At 50.3% G+C, this 17,014-nt stretch overlaps 1 protein-coding gene across 3 annotated transcripts in view; it reads right to left on the reverse strand.

Annotated features, from left to right (window-relative positions):
• Positions 1-16,640, reverse strand: part of CRYL1 (crystallin lambda 1) — a 52,891-nt gene extending 36,251 nt beyond the window's left edge. For 2 of the 3 annotated variants that reach the window (XM_055426414.2, XM_055426413.2), the window contains exons 1-3: positions 16,491-16,640; positions 13,505-13,612; positions 1,705-1,831 (exon numbers count right to left, since the gene is read on the reverse strand). In XM_055426414.2, the coding sequence (XP_055282389.1) occupies positions 1,705-1,831; positions 13,505-13,612; positions 16,491-16,540 (285 nt within the window). In that variant the 5' untranslated portion in view covers positions 16,541-16,640. The remainder of the gene's footprint in view (positions 1-1,704; positions 1,832-13,504; positions 13,613-16,490) is intronic. The other variant, XM_088842682.1, reaches the window with a different exon arrangement.
• Between the last annotated feature and the right edge of the window lie 374 nt (positions 16,641-17,014).

The raw sequence follows: 17,014 nt of genomic DNA on the forward strand, positions 1-17,014 counted from the left end.
CCTTTTTTTTTTTTAATGGGATCAGAAGAGAAAGAAATTTAACACAGACATGTTAATTATTCCTGGGGCATGACTTTTCAATAGCTGCAAGTGTGTATGCCCAATTGCTTAGTCATGTCCCACTCTTTTCGACTCCATCCAGGCTCCTCTGTCCACGGAATTCTCCAGGCAAGAATACTGGAGTGGGTTGCCATTTCCTTCTCCAGGGGATCATCCTGACCCAGGGATTCAAACCCACGTCTGTTGCATTGGCAGGTGGATTCTTTACCACTAAGCCACAGGGCTTCCCTTGCAATGGCTAGTGCTGGAAAATTTATAATAAGCCTCATTAAGATTGCTTTTGGAGAAGGAAATGGCAACCCACTCAGGTGTTCTTGCCTGGAGAATTCCATGGATGGAAGAGCCTGGTGGGCTGCAGTCCTTGGAGTCAACGAGAGTCGGACACGACTGAGAGACTAACACAAACACACACGAAGATCGCTTTAGAAAAATAACACTGCCAGTTACCGCATGGATCATACCATACCACTGTAGGGAAGAAAAGAAACAACAAAAGGCTTGACAATTAGTACTTGAGGCTGGAGATGAAACTTTCCAGCCATCATCACACACGGATTACAAAGCACAGCAAACGTCTCAGAGGAAAAAGCAAAGGGCACTGGAAACTGTTCAGAAAAGAAGCCAAGTCTCTCTAGTGGAGACAGACCCAAGTGGACACCACTCTTCTGGGAAACGTGTGGTGACACGTCACATGCTCAGCTGTCAGGTCACATCATACACGTCATTGTAAGCATTCACTTCCATCATGTAAATATCTTGTATCAAATTGATCCCCAAAGGGGTTTCCTACTGTTCTCATTGGAAGCAATGGAGCCTGGCCTGGAATAAGGGTCATTTGAGGTGACCACAACCACCGAGGACGGGAATCGAGGCCTCAGCGGACCAGGATGAGGGGCTAAGAGCTCAGGGCCAGGTTGGCGTCAGTCCTGGACCCTTCACTGTGCGGGACACAAGATGCGGTAGAAAGAGCAGGAGGAAAGGAGGAAGTCTACCGTGTGGACTGGAGGAGCGTCAGGCTTGAGGCCTCTGCACCAGCAGCCCCGCTCAGGCCTGGCTTTGCTCCCAGTTCTCAGCTCAAGCAGCGTCACAGACCAGATAAGACACCAGCACTGGCTGGACATGGGGTGAGGCAGCTTAAGCGTCACGTTTTGGAAGCCGGGAGACACCAGGTCTTCATGGGGCGGTAGCTGCATTCAGGCCCTGGCGGGCTGGAGCCTGCGTGGACACCGAGCTGCCGCCAGTCCGCTGGGCCTGGAGTGTCCTTGGCAGTGGGGACGGCCTGATTCTCTGAATGAAGTCGTTGGAAAAAGTAAATGCAAACGTTGCCAGACACGAAAGGGTTTCTCTTAAGCGATCTCTTATATCTCAGAACAACATTGTCTCTCATCTACTTAGAATTGGAAACTGTTAGCTGTCCAGAAGATGTTCTTTTTACTCAATATTCTAACACCCCAAGAGAGAACTCCATCCCGGGGAGAGGGTGAGGGGTTGTGGGGGTGGGAGGGGGTTGGCGAGACAGTGTTTCCGGTTACGTGAACGCCATCCGCACCTGCAGGCTCACGATCCCCACGCTTTCCCCTCCTTTGACCCAAGGACCCCGGGGGACAGGCCCTGCCAGCCGGGCGGGCAGGTGTCCCCACTCACCTGCACGTGCAGGGCGCCCTCTACTGCCTCCCGCAGGTCAGAGCAGCCACTGATGAGTGATAGCTGCTCCTCCGCACCCAGTTCGCCTTTCAGGTACCCCGACAGCTCCAGCGTCTTCATCTCCTTCCTGGAAAGCAGTGGAGAGTGAGCCATGAGCATTCAAAACAACTCAAAGTCAGATGTCTGCTTCACCCATCAGCAGGAAATGAGAAGCAGAGCACGGTGCAACCCTTAGCAGCGAAAGAACAGGAGAGAAACCAAGTGGGGTGAGGAAGTGGAGCAATGAACCCCAGCACCGCTGGCCCCGCCTTAACAGCTGCAGCCAGTGTGGCCAACATCAGGTGCTTTCTCAGAAGATTAAAAACAAGACTATCGTGAGCCAGTGATCCCACTTCTGGGCCTACATCCCGAAGGTAAAAGTGGAGACTCAGATATTTGTACCCCCATTTCCACAGCAGCATTGTTCACAGTGGTCAAAAGATGGGGACAACTCCATGTCCACAGACAGATGAATGGATACACAATGGAATGCTGTTGTTCAGTCACTCAGTCACGTCTGACTCTTTGTGACCCCATGGACATCAGCATGCCAGGCTTCCCTGTCCTTCACCATCTCCTGGAATTTGCTCAAACTTATGCCCATTGAGTAGGTGATACCAACCAACCATCTCATCCCCCTTCTCCTGCCTTCAACCTTTCCCAGCATCAGAGTCTTTTCCAATGAGTCAGTTCTTCGCATCAGGTGGCCAGAGTATTGGAGCTTCAGCTTCAGCATCAGTCCTCCCAGTGAATATTCAGGGTTGATTTCCTTTAGGATTAACTGGTTTGATCTCCATGCAGTCCAAGGGATTCTCAAGAGTCTTCTCCAACACCGCTGTTCAAAAGCATCAACTCTTTTGTGCTCAGCTTTCTTTACGGTCCAACTCCCACATCTGTATGTGACTACTAAAAAACCATAGCTTTGACTACACAGACTTTTGTCGCAGTGACGATGTACTGTTACTCAGCCTTAAAAGGGAAGGGAATCCTGACACCTGCTACTCCACAGGTGAACCTTGAGGACATGATGCTGAGTGAAATAAGCCATCACAGAGGGACAGATTCCATGTGATTCCACTTATATGAGGTACCTGTAGTGACGAATCCACAGAGACAGAGAGAATGGGGGTTGTGGGAGGGGAGTCATTCTTCAATGGGGATAGTGTTTCAGTTTTTCAAGAGGACAAGAGTTATGCAGATGGATGGTTGTACAACACTGTGAATGTACTTAATACTGCCAAAATGGACACAACAATTATTAAGATAGGGGACTTCTCAGTGCTTAAGAGCGAGCTTAACCACTGCCAGGGGCACAGGTGTGGTCCTTAGTCAGGGAACTAAGATTCCAATACCTTGAGGCACAGCTATCCCCACCCCACCCCACCCCCACAACAATGCCTGTGGGACTTAGAAACAGAAAGCAGGGCTTCTTGGGCCTCAGTTCAGTGTCTCTGGGGAGAGGACTGAGAGATAGGGACCAGGCAGGGTGAAGACTCCTGAGCTGGGCCCACATTCCCATCTCGGCCTGGCAGACAGTGCAGTGTGTCCTGCCTGTAACTCAGGACACGTTAAATAATCAGACGAGCAAACACACACAGGCTCCAGAACATTCTCTGGATTCCTGTGCCAGTGACTCAGTCACTCTCACACAGTTTTAGGCTGCAGGTTTATCATTAAGCTGTCGGGGTTCTTGGCAGCAAGCTGGGTTTGCGCTCAGGGGTCCAGGGTGTCAGCCAAGGTTGTGGAGGCCCTGGGATGGGGCGATGGCTTAAGCATGGCTGGTGACCTGAAGGGTCTGGGTCTCAGGTCACTGGGCTGGGGACTGTAAGAATGACCGGGCAGCAGCACAGCTGAGTGTGGGAACACCGACTGGGAGGGACAGGCCTCGGTCAAGGGTCTTCAGGTCACCCCTGAGCCCAGGCACCCGTGGGGGCCCTCCTCATCCTGTCCTCCCCTGGGAAGCTGGCGCTCCTGGGATGCCGGGGCCCACTTGGGTCAGCCAGCTCCCTTTTTCTGTTTCTTCCTTAAAGCTGTGCATTTCAAACTTTTTGTTTTAGCCACAAATAGAGGAAGGGAAACTCTTTTGCTATTGTTACTGTGAAAAAAAACCCACCAAAAAGATGTGCTGAAATACAGATTTCTTATTATCTTCAACCAAAAGCAGCTTCATGGCAAAGAGGAGTCCAAGACCCCTTAGGTGGGTGTGGCCTCTCCTGATACCAGATAACTGGGTGAAGACGCCATCACAAGCCATCACACCAAGGAGGACTTGGGTTTAAATTTTTTTTTTTTTTAAGGAGAGACAATCTCTGAGGTTTTTGTCATATAAATGATTTGGAAGAGTTATAGTATATTAGCCAAAGAAAAAACACAAAACACTAGTTCCACTAGTTCCAATATTTTACACTGAGTATTCTAGAACTTCTGCCTCAAGCTTTGCAGGGAACACCTGGGAAAGGTGAGACGCTCAGCCAGCTTCTCGGCCTCATACGCTACTACCTGGTCAGGTGACTGCAGTGCACAAGTTTCACCTCTAGAGGGCAGTGGAGCACCGCCCAGGACTCAAAAGATACTTGCCTCCTAAGGAGCAAAATTACGTTTTGAATTAGGAGAAAAAGAAATGTTAACAATGATCAGTATAGGGTACATATGGTGATTTTTTATAATATATTTCTGTTTTTGAGACTTTATTCAAAAGCAGCATTTACTCATTTAAGAAGATGATAACTTCTCAAAAAAACCCCCACAAATATTTCCCAAACAGAAGACTGTGTTCCCAGGTCAGATCGGGACAGCGGACTGGAGAATGAGGGATTGGGTTATATACACTCTGCAGTGATAGTTGTCTTTATGCATGTTTTTCTTTAATAAAAAATTTTAAACTACAACAACATAGGCTTTTAGTTATTTCAAGGTATTCCTGGCACCTCACTGTCAGCCTGTCATGGAGTCCCCAGGAGGGTTTCCGGCAGAGTTCTCCATTCCCCACCTCTTCCTTAAGGTCTGAGGTGCAGAGATAGCTGCTGATGGCGGGAAAGAGTTGGGAAGTCAGAACCAGGAGGACCAAGCTCATGAATGTAAGGTGACCTGGCCTAACCCACAAAGGCCCAGGGCAGAGGCCAGCCAGGAGACAAGAGGCCAGCCTGGGGGGTGGGGGAGGGGGGCTCCCAGCCCTGGACCCTGTCAAGGGGCCCTGTTGGCTCCTGCAGTGGAACACTGTGTGGATACTTTTTTCATTCATTCATCTCATTTTTATCATTTTTAATGTCTTTGAAGTGTGTGTGGGAGGGAAAGAGGCAGAATACCAAGCTTTTTATTAAAAACAGGAGCTCCAGACCTGCTTTTTCATACTGTTCATGGGGTTCTCAAGGCAAGAATACTGAAGTGGTTTGCCATTCCCTTCTCCAGAGGACCACATTTTGTCAGAACTCTCCATTATGACCCATCTATCTTGGGTGGCCCTACACGGCATGGCTCATAGTTTCATCCAGTTAGACAAAGCTGTAGTCCATGTGATCAGTTTGGTCAGTAATCTGAAGCGCCAATACTTCAGTCACCTGATGAGAAGAAGAGACTCATTGGAAAAGACCCTGATGCTGGGGAAGATTGAAGGCAGGAGAAGGGGCCGACAGAGGATGAGATGGTTGGATGGCATCACCAACTCGATGGACATGAGTCTGAGCAAGCTTCGGGAGATGGTGATGGACTGGGAGGCCTGGCGTGCTGCAGTCCACGGGGTCGCAGAGTTGGACACAACTGAGTGAACTGAACTGAGACTTCTGCTTGAAAGCACAGGGCCCGGTCCCCAGTCTGCCGACGGCTGCAGTCCCCAACACAGCACTTACTCACGTGGGTGACCGGCCCAGCACCTCGGACACCTCAACCTGAAAACCTCCCCAGAGGCAGATAAAGGCCAGTGCGCTGCAGGCAGACCATCCCTCTGTCTGTGCCCCAAAAGACCGGGGGATCTGCGTGTGCAGACCCACTGCCCGAGGGAAACCTCACAGGGAGAAGTGACCAGAACTCACATTCCTGTGTCCACACCCTACTTAATCCTGTGTGAGCCTTCACACCCCTCCCGCCCAGGGAACACATGTGTCCACACGCCTGGAGCCCACAGGACGGGGACGTTGGCTTGACTCCCCGAACCCAAGAGCAGTCACTCCTCACCCTACCAGCCAGAGACAAAGTACTCTGGCTTCTCCCCCAGTTTTAAGTGTACAATTAGCATATGTGAGAGTTGGACCATAAAGAAGGCTGAGCATTGAAGAACTGATGCAGCAAGATCCAACCAGTCAATCCTAAAGGAAATCAACTCTGAATATTCACTGGAAGGACTGATGCTGAAGCTCCAATACTTTGGCCACCTGATACGAAGAACCGATTCATTGGGAAAGACCCTGATGCTGGGAAAGATTGAAGGCAGGAGGAGAAGGGGGCAACAGAGGATGAGATGGTTGGATGGCATCACCTACTCAATGGGCATGAGTTTGAGCAAATTCTAGGAGATGGTGAAGGACAGGGAAGACTGGCGTGCTGCAGTCCATGGGATCGAAAAGAGTCGGACCTGACTTAGTGACTGAACAACAATAACAATTTTCACAAATCAGAGAAGGGGAAACCATTCCTGTTTGGGAAGAAGAGTCAATAAGTGACGTGAAGCAATCATTTGGACTGTCCTAGTGACAGCCAAGGGACAGCATGGCCCGTGAACACCCAGATATGTCAGGTTCAATGACCCACGGAACCCATGGCCCCTTGGAGTCAGCTTCTGGCAACCTCACTCAGGTCACTTGGGAACTTCTTAGCCCAGGGAGGTCTGGCCACCCACTGCCCTGCCACTCCTGGCTACATCCCTGCAGACAGGCTCCTGCCCGCTAACTTATTTCTTCTTTACTGGCCTTCATACAGCTGGAAAAAATCTCTTGACAATGGCTTCCCTTGTGGCTTAGTGATAAAGAATCTGCCTGCCAATGAAGGAGACTTGGGTTGGATCCCTGGTGCAGGAAGATCTCACATGCTATGGACAACTAAGCCGGTGCGCCACAACTACTGAGCCTGTGCTCTTGAGCCCGGGAACCACCATTACTGAGCCCGTGTACCTAGAATGCCCGAAACAAGAGAAGCCACCATGATGAGAAGCCCACACAGCGCAACTAGAGAGCAGCCCCCACTCACCACAGCTAGGGAAAAGCCTGTGCTGCAACGAAGACCCAGCACAGCCAAAAATAAAAGGTAATTAATTAAATTAAAAAAAATTTCTCCATGAACGTCTTGTGCATGTTTCCTATAGTTACACCCAGACTGCATACATTTTTCAGTGACTGTAGCAGACTTGGATGGGAGCCATGGGAGGCCATTCTGTGATCTATTAACCTCAATTATTCCAACCAAAGCTACATGGACAACTAAAAGGCAGCTTCAAACCAGACCAGTCTAGAGGAATCCAGATCAAATCCAGGTTCAAGATGCTGAAGCAAATGCACAGATCTGGGTGGTGAGTTAACCGAGTCAGAGACCCAGCTGTCAGGATAGGAAGTTCAGCTACCGAGGTAACAGAGCCCAGGGCAGCCACCCAGTTTTTAGAGACCACTTCTGCTGAATGGAAAAGCAGATCCATTTTCAGTGACTCAAGTTCAGAATGACCATCTCCACATGACAGAGATGGTAGTTGAGACATGAGCAGAGTTCACCCAAAGATGGCGATTTCAGCCAAGGCTTCAGGCAGATGGGCAGTTGGCCCTCTGCCCCCACGTGGGGCTGTCACTCAGATGTCACCACGGCCCAGGCTGGGGTCCTGGTCCCGAGAGAGATGAGCCTGGCATGTCACCACGTGGAAATGAAACTCAACACAAGTCATGAGAAACAAAACACTCCCAATCTGAGTCCACATTTCAACTTTGTTTACTCCACCTGTGTTTTTCTTCTTGAAATGCAACCACTCTCTCAAATTCTTGAGCCCTAACATCGGCCAAGCATTGCGCATTCGCTGGAGAACAAAAGCCAAGCAGCGAAACATCTGCTAATAGGCTTTTCCACGGTCAAGTTCCCCTTCTGTTACCAGTTTGAATACATGAGGTTTTAAGAGACTCGTTTTCCCACTCTGTTAGAAAAAGATTAGGTGGACAGCAAAGGGACTCAGCCACACATACATGTATCCATTCTCCCCAAACACCAGTCAATTCAATCTAGTCGGGAAAATACACTGTTTATGCTGCTGCTTCTTAAAAAAAAAAAAGGGATGTAGGTGGCCTTACACAAGTCATAAGACCTAAAATTGAGTATCAGGAGGGTGAGGAGACACGACTCACAGTCTATCCTCCTGGCGGCTTTGCCAGCAAAAACTTGAGCAGAGGTGTCACGAGATACCCTGAAATCCTGCTTCCTGCCAGAGAAGCACAACCAGTTCTGCACATTAAAGTGCAGTCAGCTTACATGTGGTGGGGGGAGAGGGGTGGGTCTAGAAAGAAAGCCACTCATGAGGAAAGACACATAATTCAGGACATTTGCTTTTCCTAAATAAGGCTGCTAAATAATTTTTGGAAGGGGTGTTGTTTGTTTGTTTGTTCCTTGGTTCAAAAATCTTAGGCTGATATCCAAAAGCTCAAACTAACTGGCCACCAATAATACTTAAAATATTACTTCTTAATTAAGCAAAGCAGTAGGAAAATATTATAGGAAAGCCTTTAATCTAGCCTAAGAAAAAGAAAACCTTATTTACAATTTCCCAATGTTCTCCTTGATGCCTGAAAGGACTTTAAAAAGTGGCCAAACTCTTTCATGATACACTTAAACAATAAAGACTATCAATATAAATATCCCCAAGAGATAGGACAAAGAACTTTTCAACTAGGGATCTTAGTTTTCTCTTGGTTACAGGTGCAGTGGAACTGGATCTACAATATAAGAGATGAAACTATAACGGAACTGAAAAGTACATCAGTCAGCAAACCAGAGTCCACTATTGCCCTGAGAGATAAGGGTGATTTTTACATTTTTAAATGCTTGGGAGTACTTTGTGACATGTGAAAACTATATGAATTCCACAGCTAGGAAGAAAAGCCATGACAAACCTAGACAGTTTATTAAAAAGCAGAGACATTACTTTGCCAACAAATGTCCATATATCAAAGCTATGGTTTCTCTAGTAGTCAGGTACAGATGTGAGAGCTAGACCACAAAGAAGGCTAAGCACCAAAGAATTGATGCTTTTGGACTGTGGTGTTCAAGAAGACTCATGAGAGTCCCTTGTACAGCAAGGAGATGAAAGCAGTCAATCCTAAAGGAAATCAGTCCTGAGTATTCACTGGAAGGACTGATGCTGAAGCTCCAATACTTTGCGAAGAACTGACACACTGGAAAAGACCCTGATGCTGGGAAAGACTGAAGGCAGGAGGAGAAGGGGGCAACAGAGTATGAGATGGTTGGATGGCATCACTGACTCAATGGACATGAGTCTGAGCAAACTCTGGGAGACTGTGAAGGACAGGGAACCTGGCATGCTACAGTCCATGGGGTCGCAAACAGTCAGACATTACTGAGCGACTGAATAACAATTTTAAAAAGAGAAAACCTAACTTTGTAAAAATTACTGATGTTTAATAAACATTTATAAATTGTAAAAAAAAAATAAAAAAAAAGAGAAAACCTAGAAATTAAAAAGGAGTTGTTTCATTAAAAAATATTTATCAACTAAAAAAATGAAAGAACTGAAACCAGCAAAAGGCAGGGTTGCCCTGAGGGTACATGTAGGGGGGACCTGGGTCTGGGACCCCAGGTCAGGCGTAAAGGAGACAATGTCAGACCCCAGTCTGTCCCCAGACAGGTGAGTGGCCGAGAAAACCCCCCGCGGGGCATTCACACTGCACCTCACCAGGACCCATGCAGGCCCAGGGTTTCCACAGATTAGAGCCAATGCATGCGAGCTCACAGATCACCAAACACACAAGGAAATGAAGGGGAGTGGGTTTTTTCACCCCAAAAGATGCCACCTTGGCACAAGGACTGTTCTGACCTAAAGGCAATCAAAACCCAGCAGGTTCAGGAGCTTCTCCTGAACTTGCCTTCAACTGCCTACGTTTATACTTTGGGGGTTGGGGGGCCTGGGTCAGAAGAGTGTTTCACCAGAGAAACACCCACACAGCAGGCCAGGTCTCCTCTCCCTAGGTCTCCTCTCCCTCCTGGGAAAGGCCTCCTCCGCCTCCCCACATCCTGACCGCCCCTCCACCCACCAGGCCTTACAGAAGCCTCAGCCCCTCTCTTCCCTGTGGGCCCCCAGTGCTTCACGGGGCTCCCATCCACATAGAATCAATCACATTTGATTTTCTCCTATTCATCTGCCTTACACCAGTTTAATTCTCAGATCACCCAAAGAACCTAGAAGCAAAGAAAGGACCATTTCTCCACCCCTACAGTGATAAACCTGGTGGCTCAGCAGTAATGCAGGAGATGTGGGTTTGATCCCTGACTCAGGAAGATCCTCTAGAGAAGGAAGTGGCAATCCATTCCAGTGTTCTTGCCTGGAGAATCCCATAGACAGGCGAGCTACAGTCCATGGGGTCACAGAGTAGGACACAACTTAGTGAGTAAACAATAGGGATAAACCACCACAAAATGTGTTAATATTAATATTTTCATCTTAGCATCAATTACTATTGTGATGTTGTGACATACATGTTTGAACTGGTATTCAAAGAACTGACACAGAGCTCCTAAAACTCCTTGGAACATCTCCTGTGGGGAGCGATAAAGTGTCTTTTGTTATGTTAATGAGGTGACTTTTGAAAGCACCTCAGGACAGGCCTAGTTGCTTGTGTCACCAACCCAGTAATTTCAGGGCCAGCACTTGAAGTCTTGCCCCTGACCTCAGGAGAGGGAGAGGAGCTGGAGTCTTGAATACAATCACCAGTGATTTAATCAATAGTGTCTAAGTGTCAGAGCCACCAAAAAACCCAAAGAGGGAGTTCAGAGAGCCTCCAGGTTGAACAGGTGGATATTTAGGGAGAGGGGACACCAGAGGGCAGGAAAGCTCCCCGCCCCCCACGTCTCCTGTGTATTTCTTCATCCTGCTGTTGATTGGAAGTGAAACAGGAGGGAAGGGCAAAACCTTTAAAACAATGACACAGCCCAAGGACACGACATAAACAGATAAGAACCAAACCAAACAGGTCCAAGATGGCAGGCAAGTTGACTTCCACTAGACCCTGAGCCTCAGTGTGTGAAAGTGAGTCACACAGTTGTGTCCACCTCTTTGCAACGTCCATGGAATTCTCCTGGCCAGAATACTGGAGTGGGTAGCCTTTCCCTTCTCCAGGGGATCTTCCCAACCCAGGGATCAAACCCAGGTCTCCCACATTGCAGGCAATCATTCTAACACATCAGCATGCTAAGTGACACACCCCCAGGTGCCATGACAGTCCCCATCCCTTCCCCAAAAGAGCTGGAATACTCCTCCCACTCATTAGCCTATGAAATTACCCACCCCTATAAAATAAGTAAAGTGTTGCAGTAGTAAAGAATCTGCCTGCAATGCAGGAGACCAGAGTTCGATCCTTGGGTCCAGAAGATCCCCTGGAGAAGGAAATGGCAACTGGCTCCAGTATTCTTGCCTGGAGAATTCCACAGACAGAGGAGCCTGGAGGGCTACAGACTGTGGGGTTGCAAAGAGTCAGACACGACTGAGCACATGAAAGCTTTAACAATCCTCTACCCTGGGGTGGCTCTCGCCTTCTGGGATGGCCCCCATTCTGTCTGTGAAGTATGTTTCTCTCTAAATAAATCCACTTCCCAATCGCTTTGTCTCTCACTAAATTCTCAAGGAGACATAAAGAACCTGAGTTTCTTAAGTCTCGAGACCAGGTGTGTGATCTCAGTTAAAAGACCATGGGTTCAAGTCCCAAGCTTGAGTTGCTTGGTTGCAGTAGCCCTAATTCCATTTTTAAAAAACCAGTAATCCACTGAGTAACTGGTCTCCTGAGTCTGGGAGCCACTCTAGCCAGTAAAGTAAACCCAAGAAGGGATGGTAGGAACTACAGCCAGTAGATTGGGAGCACAGATGACAACTGGACTGAGCTGGAGTTTTAAGTGTCAGGGGTGGGGCAGCCCTGTGGGATGGAGACTCCCACCTGCCAGACATGATGCTGTCTCAGGGCTTGAGCTGAGTTTCAGGACATGCACTGGGGTCAGAGAACAGCTTGGTTTGGGAAGGCCCACCCATCAGGAGTGGAGACCAGAATCTCAACTTTTAAACATGTGGGTTGAGAATCTTTTGTAAAGAGCCACATTGTAGTATTTTAGGCTTTGCGGCCACATGAGGTCTTGCCTTGTGGGGAGAATTCACTATGAGAATTCATACGGTAGGATCACCAGACTGAACTTGTCCTGATGTGTAGGACTAGCTCTGTCTTGTTCATCCACGTATCCCTGGTGAGTGGCATATGCCTGGAAACAGAGGTCCGTGTGCCAAGTCCCCCTCCTTCCCTAATGGCACAGAACAAAGCATTGGGGAGTGTTTAGCTTTATGGTGGTTGTTTCCTTTTTTGGTTTTTGTTTCTTTCAATTGATGTTTCATCTGTTGTTGTTCAGTCGCTCAGTTGTGTCTGACTCTTCACGACCCCATGGACTGCAGCACACCAGGCTTCTCTGTCCTTGACTATCTCCCAGAGTTTGCTCAAACTCCTGTCCATTGTGTTGGTGATACCATCCCATCCTCTGTTGTCCCCTTCTCCTCCTGCCTTCCATATTTCCCAGCATCAGGGTCTTTCCAGTGAGTTGGCTCTTCACATCAGATGGCCAAGGTATTGGGAGCTTCAGCTTCAGCATCAGTCCTTCCAATGAATATTCAGCACTGATTTCCTTTAGGATTGACAGGTTTGATCTCCTTGCCATCTGAGGGGCTTTCAGAAGTTTCCAGCATCACAATTCAAAAGCTGTTTCACCTAGTCACCAGCTACCTGTTACTCTATGTAAGAAGCAACTTTAACTTCTCTGGGTTTTGGGTTCTTATCTGCTACACAACGAAGTTGGCCTAAGGTATGTAATTTCTTGAGGCCTAGAGCCTGACATCATGCCCTATATATTTGTCTTCTCAAAGAGCCAATGATAAAGTATCTTCTGTTACACAAAATGCACATTCAAATTAATGCTCACAGCTATGCCCCCAACCAGGAGAGTAACTACCTGACAATGCCTGAGATGATCAGAGCCGTGATCAGTGATGGCATCATAGCAGGGCAACCTGTGAATTAGTTTGTCCTTCTGTCTTTGGTCTCCCTGTCTCACCCTTTTTCCTCCGGTTCCTATTCTTTTTCTTCCTGAGGTGGTCCCTAAAACGCCACCCTCTGTGGGCTCAATGCTCAGCATCTGCTAGGTCTGCACACTCTCACACCTCAGACAACACTCATCCCAGTTAATCCCAGTCCTGCCATGCAGAGCAACAGGTAAGAACACACCTGAGGACCTCAGGACCTCTGTGCCCACAGCGGAGGGCCGGTGCAGATCCCAGGCATGTGACACAGAACTGGCTCACTCAGGCCGCAAGTCGAGAGTCTACACTGGGCTCCTCCAGCCCCCTCGCATGTCTCTACCCCCAGAAGTCCGTCCTCACAGTCTGAGCCCCTGCTGTGGGGTGGATCCAGGTCTCATTCAGCCTGGTTTCACCAACTCCAAGGCCGCGACCCCACAGGAGAAGGAGGACCCCAGCCTCGAGGGCTCGAACAGACGGGCTGAGGCTGCAGGGCCTCCGCACATGCTGGGGACTCACCTGAGGCTGACCAGCGCGTCGGTCACCTGCCGAGGTTCGATGTCGAACAGTTTGACCCTGAAGCCCCCGCTGGCGAATAGCATGGCCCAGCTCCGCCCAATGAGCCCGCTGCAGGGAAAGAAGGCAGAGGCACAGGTCAGCTCGTGCCAGCCCAGGGGGCATCTCAGAGCACACAGCATCCTGTTACTGAAACACCTGATGGCTTACAACTCCATGTTTTGACAGCAGCATCCACTTAAAATGTAGCTTCCACATAGGAGGTCCTGGGTCCTCACTGCAGTGCCCCCCAGACCCAGGGGCAGCAGGGAGGGGCAGGGCGTCCACGTGCCAGGGACCCCCAACTGACCAGTGTTGGCTGAATCCCAGACCCAGAGAAAAGAGACAGCATCTCCCCCGCCTCCTCAGTTTTTCCTACCACCACCAACACTCGAGATGATGATGTTAAAACTGTACACGTCTTATCTCTATTAATCTGAAAACAATCCCACAAGGGAGATGCTATTTTTTTATATATATTTATTTATGTACTTGACTGCACCAGGTATTAGTTGAGGCATGCAGGATCCGGTTCCCTGACCAAGGATGGAACCCAGGCCCCTGTACTGGTTTGTTGAAACCCAAGAATGAAGTAAAAAAACTTAACCAGGTTTTAGCAGTTAATTCACACTCCCCAGCCACCTATAGGGTTGAGAGAGAGAAAGACAAGAGGTACAGGAGGGCAGACAGGAGAGAGAAAGGGGCCAGAAGGGACAGGAGAGGAGAGGGAGGAGGAAGGGAGAAGGGAAGGGAAGCAGGGCCACCCCAGAAGTGGAGATGGCTGCTTCCTGAGGTGTTAAAGGTATGGGAGGTTCAGTCAGTCAGTTCAGTCACTCAGTCCTGTCCGACTCTTTGCCATCCTAGGGACTACAGCACGCCAGGCCTCCCTGTCCATCACCAACTCAAGAGCTTACTCAAACTCATGTCCATCGAGTCGGTGATGCCATCCAACCATCTTATCCTCTGTTGGCCCCTTCTCCTCCTGCCTTCAATCTTTCCCAGCATCAGGGTCTTTTCAAATGGGTCAGTTCTTCGCATCAGTTGGCCAAAGTATTGGAGTTTCAGCTTCAACATCAGTCCTTCCAATGAATATTCAGGACTGATTTCCTTTAGGATGGACTGGTTGGATCTCCTTGCAGTCCAAGGGACTCTCAAGAGTCTTCTCCAACACCACAGTTCAAAAGCACCAATTCTTCGGCATTCATGTTACTTTATAGTCCAACTCTCACATCCATACATGACTACTGGAAAAACCATAGCCTTGAATAGATGGACCTTTGTTGGCAAAGTAATGTCTCTGATTTTTAATATGCTGTCTAGGTTGGTCATAGCTTTTCTTCCAAGGAGAAAGTGTCTTTAATTTCATGGCTGCAGTCACCATCTGTAGTGATTTTGGAGACCAAAAAAATGAAGTCTGTCACTGTTTCCACTGTTTCCCCATATATTTGCCATGAAGTGATGGAACTAGATCCCATGATTTTAGTCTTTTGAATGTTGAGTTTTAAGCCAACTTTTCATTCTCCTTTCACTTTCATCAAGAGGATCTTTAGTTCCTCTTCGCTTTCTGCATTTTCTTGCAGTCAATCAACTTAATTCCTTGTCAGCCTCCCCTGGGGAATTGGAAATAAACTTCCCAGACACAGCTCCTTTGCACAACAATCAGAGCTGGAGAAGGGCATAGTAGACCCTGGAACAACAGGAGCTGGACTCCCGGGGGCCACCTATAAGCAGGCTTTTTAAAATGGTAAATCCTACAAAACTTGGGATCTTCAGTTGGGTACCACTGATGCAGAGGAACTGACGGTAAATTACCCTGGCTTCTCTGGTGGGAATGGACAGGTGGGTGCCCTCCACCTGCCAGTGGTCCAAGGGTCCCCTGTACAGTCAACTCTACACTCCACTGAACACTGTTGGGTGCCAGCAAGCAGGCCAGTCCCAGCCTGTGGTTGATACACACTTGACCGTGACAAAGGCTGCAAGGCATGCAAAGTCACCACGCCCAGGACAAAGTGCACTTTCTTATATATTTTATATCCCTTCAAGAGGCAGCCGGTAGCACTCGTGCCTGGAAAGCACACAGGCACAGGTAAGGCCACTGCTCCCTGCAAAGAAAGCTGACACAAATCACCCTGACCCCTTCCTCGAAGGGGCTTCAAGGAGGGGCCCGGACACGACTTATTCTCAGGACGCGCTGTGACTGGTCAGGCAGGCCAGTCCCTTGGCAGAGTAACCCGACACCGAGCCTCCCAGAAGGTGTGCCTGATGACCAAAAACAAGTACCGACCAGTGGGTAGTTCGCTATGCCAGCTTACCAACGGAAAGGTGCACGTGGACGACTTCTTTTAAAAATGAAAACTGCAGGAGTTTTAAAAGAGGATGGAGCACCAACCAGGAAACCGCGGATGGGACTTGAGCTGCTAACCCGACACCCAAGTCCCGGAGAACCCGGATGCCCTGGGGATAGGGCGCCCTCGCCATGCAGGAGGCGTGGATCTGGATCTGGATCGCGCGGTGGGTCCCCACCCCTCCCCGGCCAGGCGGGGTCGCCCAGCGACAGCCTCAGGCCCGAGCGCGCGAGACCCTCCCGCCGCGCCCGCGCCCCGCCTGACCCAGATCGCGGCCCCGCCGCCCCTCTGCGCGCCCATCCCTCGGACAGGAAAGGAAACAACACACCTGTGCGGACCCGCGGTCCGACAGTCCTGCGTCGGCTCGCAGCTCCTACTGCCACCGTCCCCGCCCGGCCCGCATCACCCAACTCCGCCCGCAACCGCATCGCGCAGCAACCGGGCTGCCGCGGGGCCCGAACGGAGCTGTGCCCCGTGCCGTCGCCCGGGCCGGCCCAGTCGTGGGGAGGCGCGCTGGGGTCATCGGAGCCGCGCCGCCAGCCCCCCGGGCGATGACGACCGCGCCCACCTGCCACCCTCCCGGGCACGCTGGTTCGAGCCCTCACCTGCCGACCACCGCCACCCGGCCGGGAGCCGAGGACCCTGGGGACGCCATGGCCCGCGCGGTGCCCGAGGAGACAGCTGCGGCGCGCGCCACCCGGGCACTGGCTCCGCCCGCCCCGCGGCCGCGACAGGGCCCCGGGGCCTGGCCCGTGGGTGGGGCGCGGGCGGAGCCTCCACCTCTCCACGCCCCGCGGGCGCGCAGGGCTCCGGGCGGGGCTGCGGGTCAGCGGGGATGTGGGCGGGGCGGGCGGGGAGCTCAGGACTGCGCGGGGTCGGGGGAGAGGCTGGGACCATCCGGCGTGCGGAGCACTCGCCACACTCTCCCCGGAGCGCGCACGGAGGAGGTGCCGGGAGCGTCACGTGGATGGGAACCCGGTGGGAGAGCTACCCCTTTGGACTCTAGTGACTCACTTTGTTTTGGCCAGTTCCCTACTGAACCCCCAAAGTCCGTGCACAAGGAGGGGGACAGCTCCAGACCAGGAACCCCAAAATTTACCCCTGGAATTCCCATCCCGTGTGAAGACTT

Source organism: Moschus berezovskii, chromosome 13 (genome assembly GCF_049115385.1).
Source record: "Moschus berezovskii isolate FMDL1 chromosome 13, NW_MosBer_1.0, whole genome shotgun sequence".
NCBI lineage: Eukaryota > Metazoa > Chordata > Mammalia > Artiodactyla > Moschidae > Moschus > Moschus berezovskii.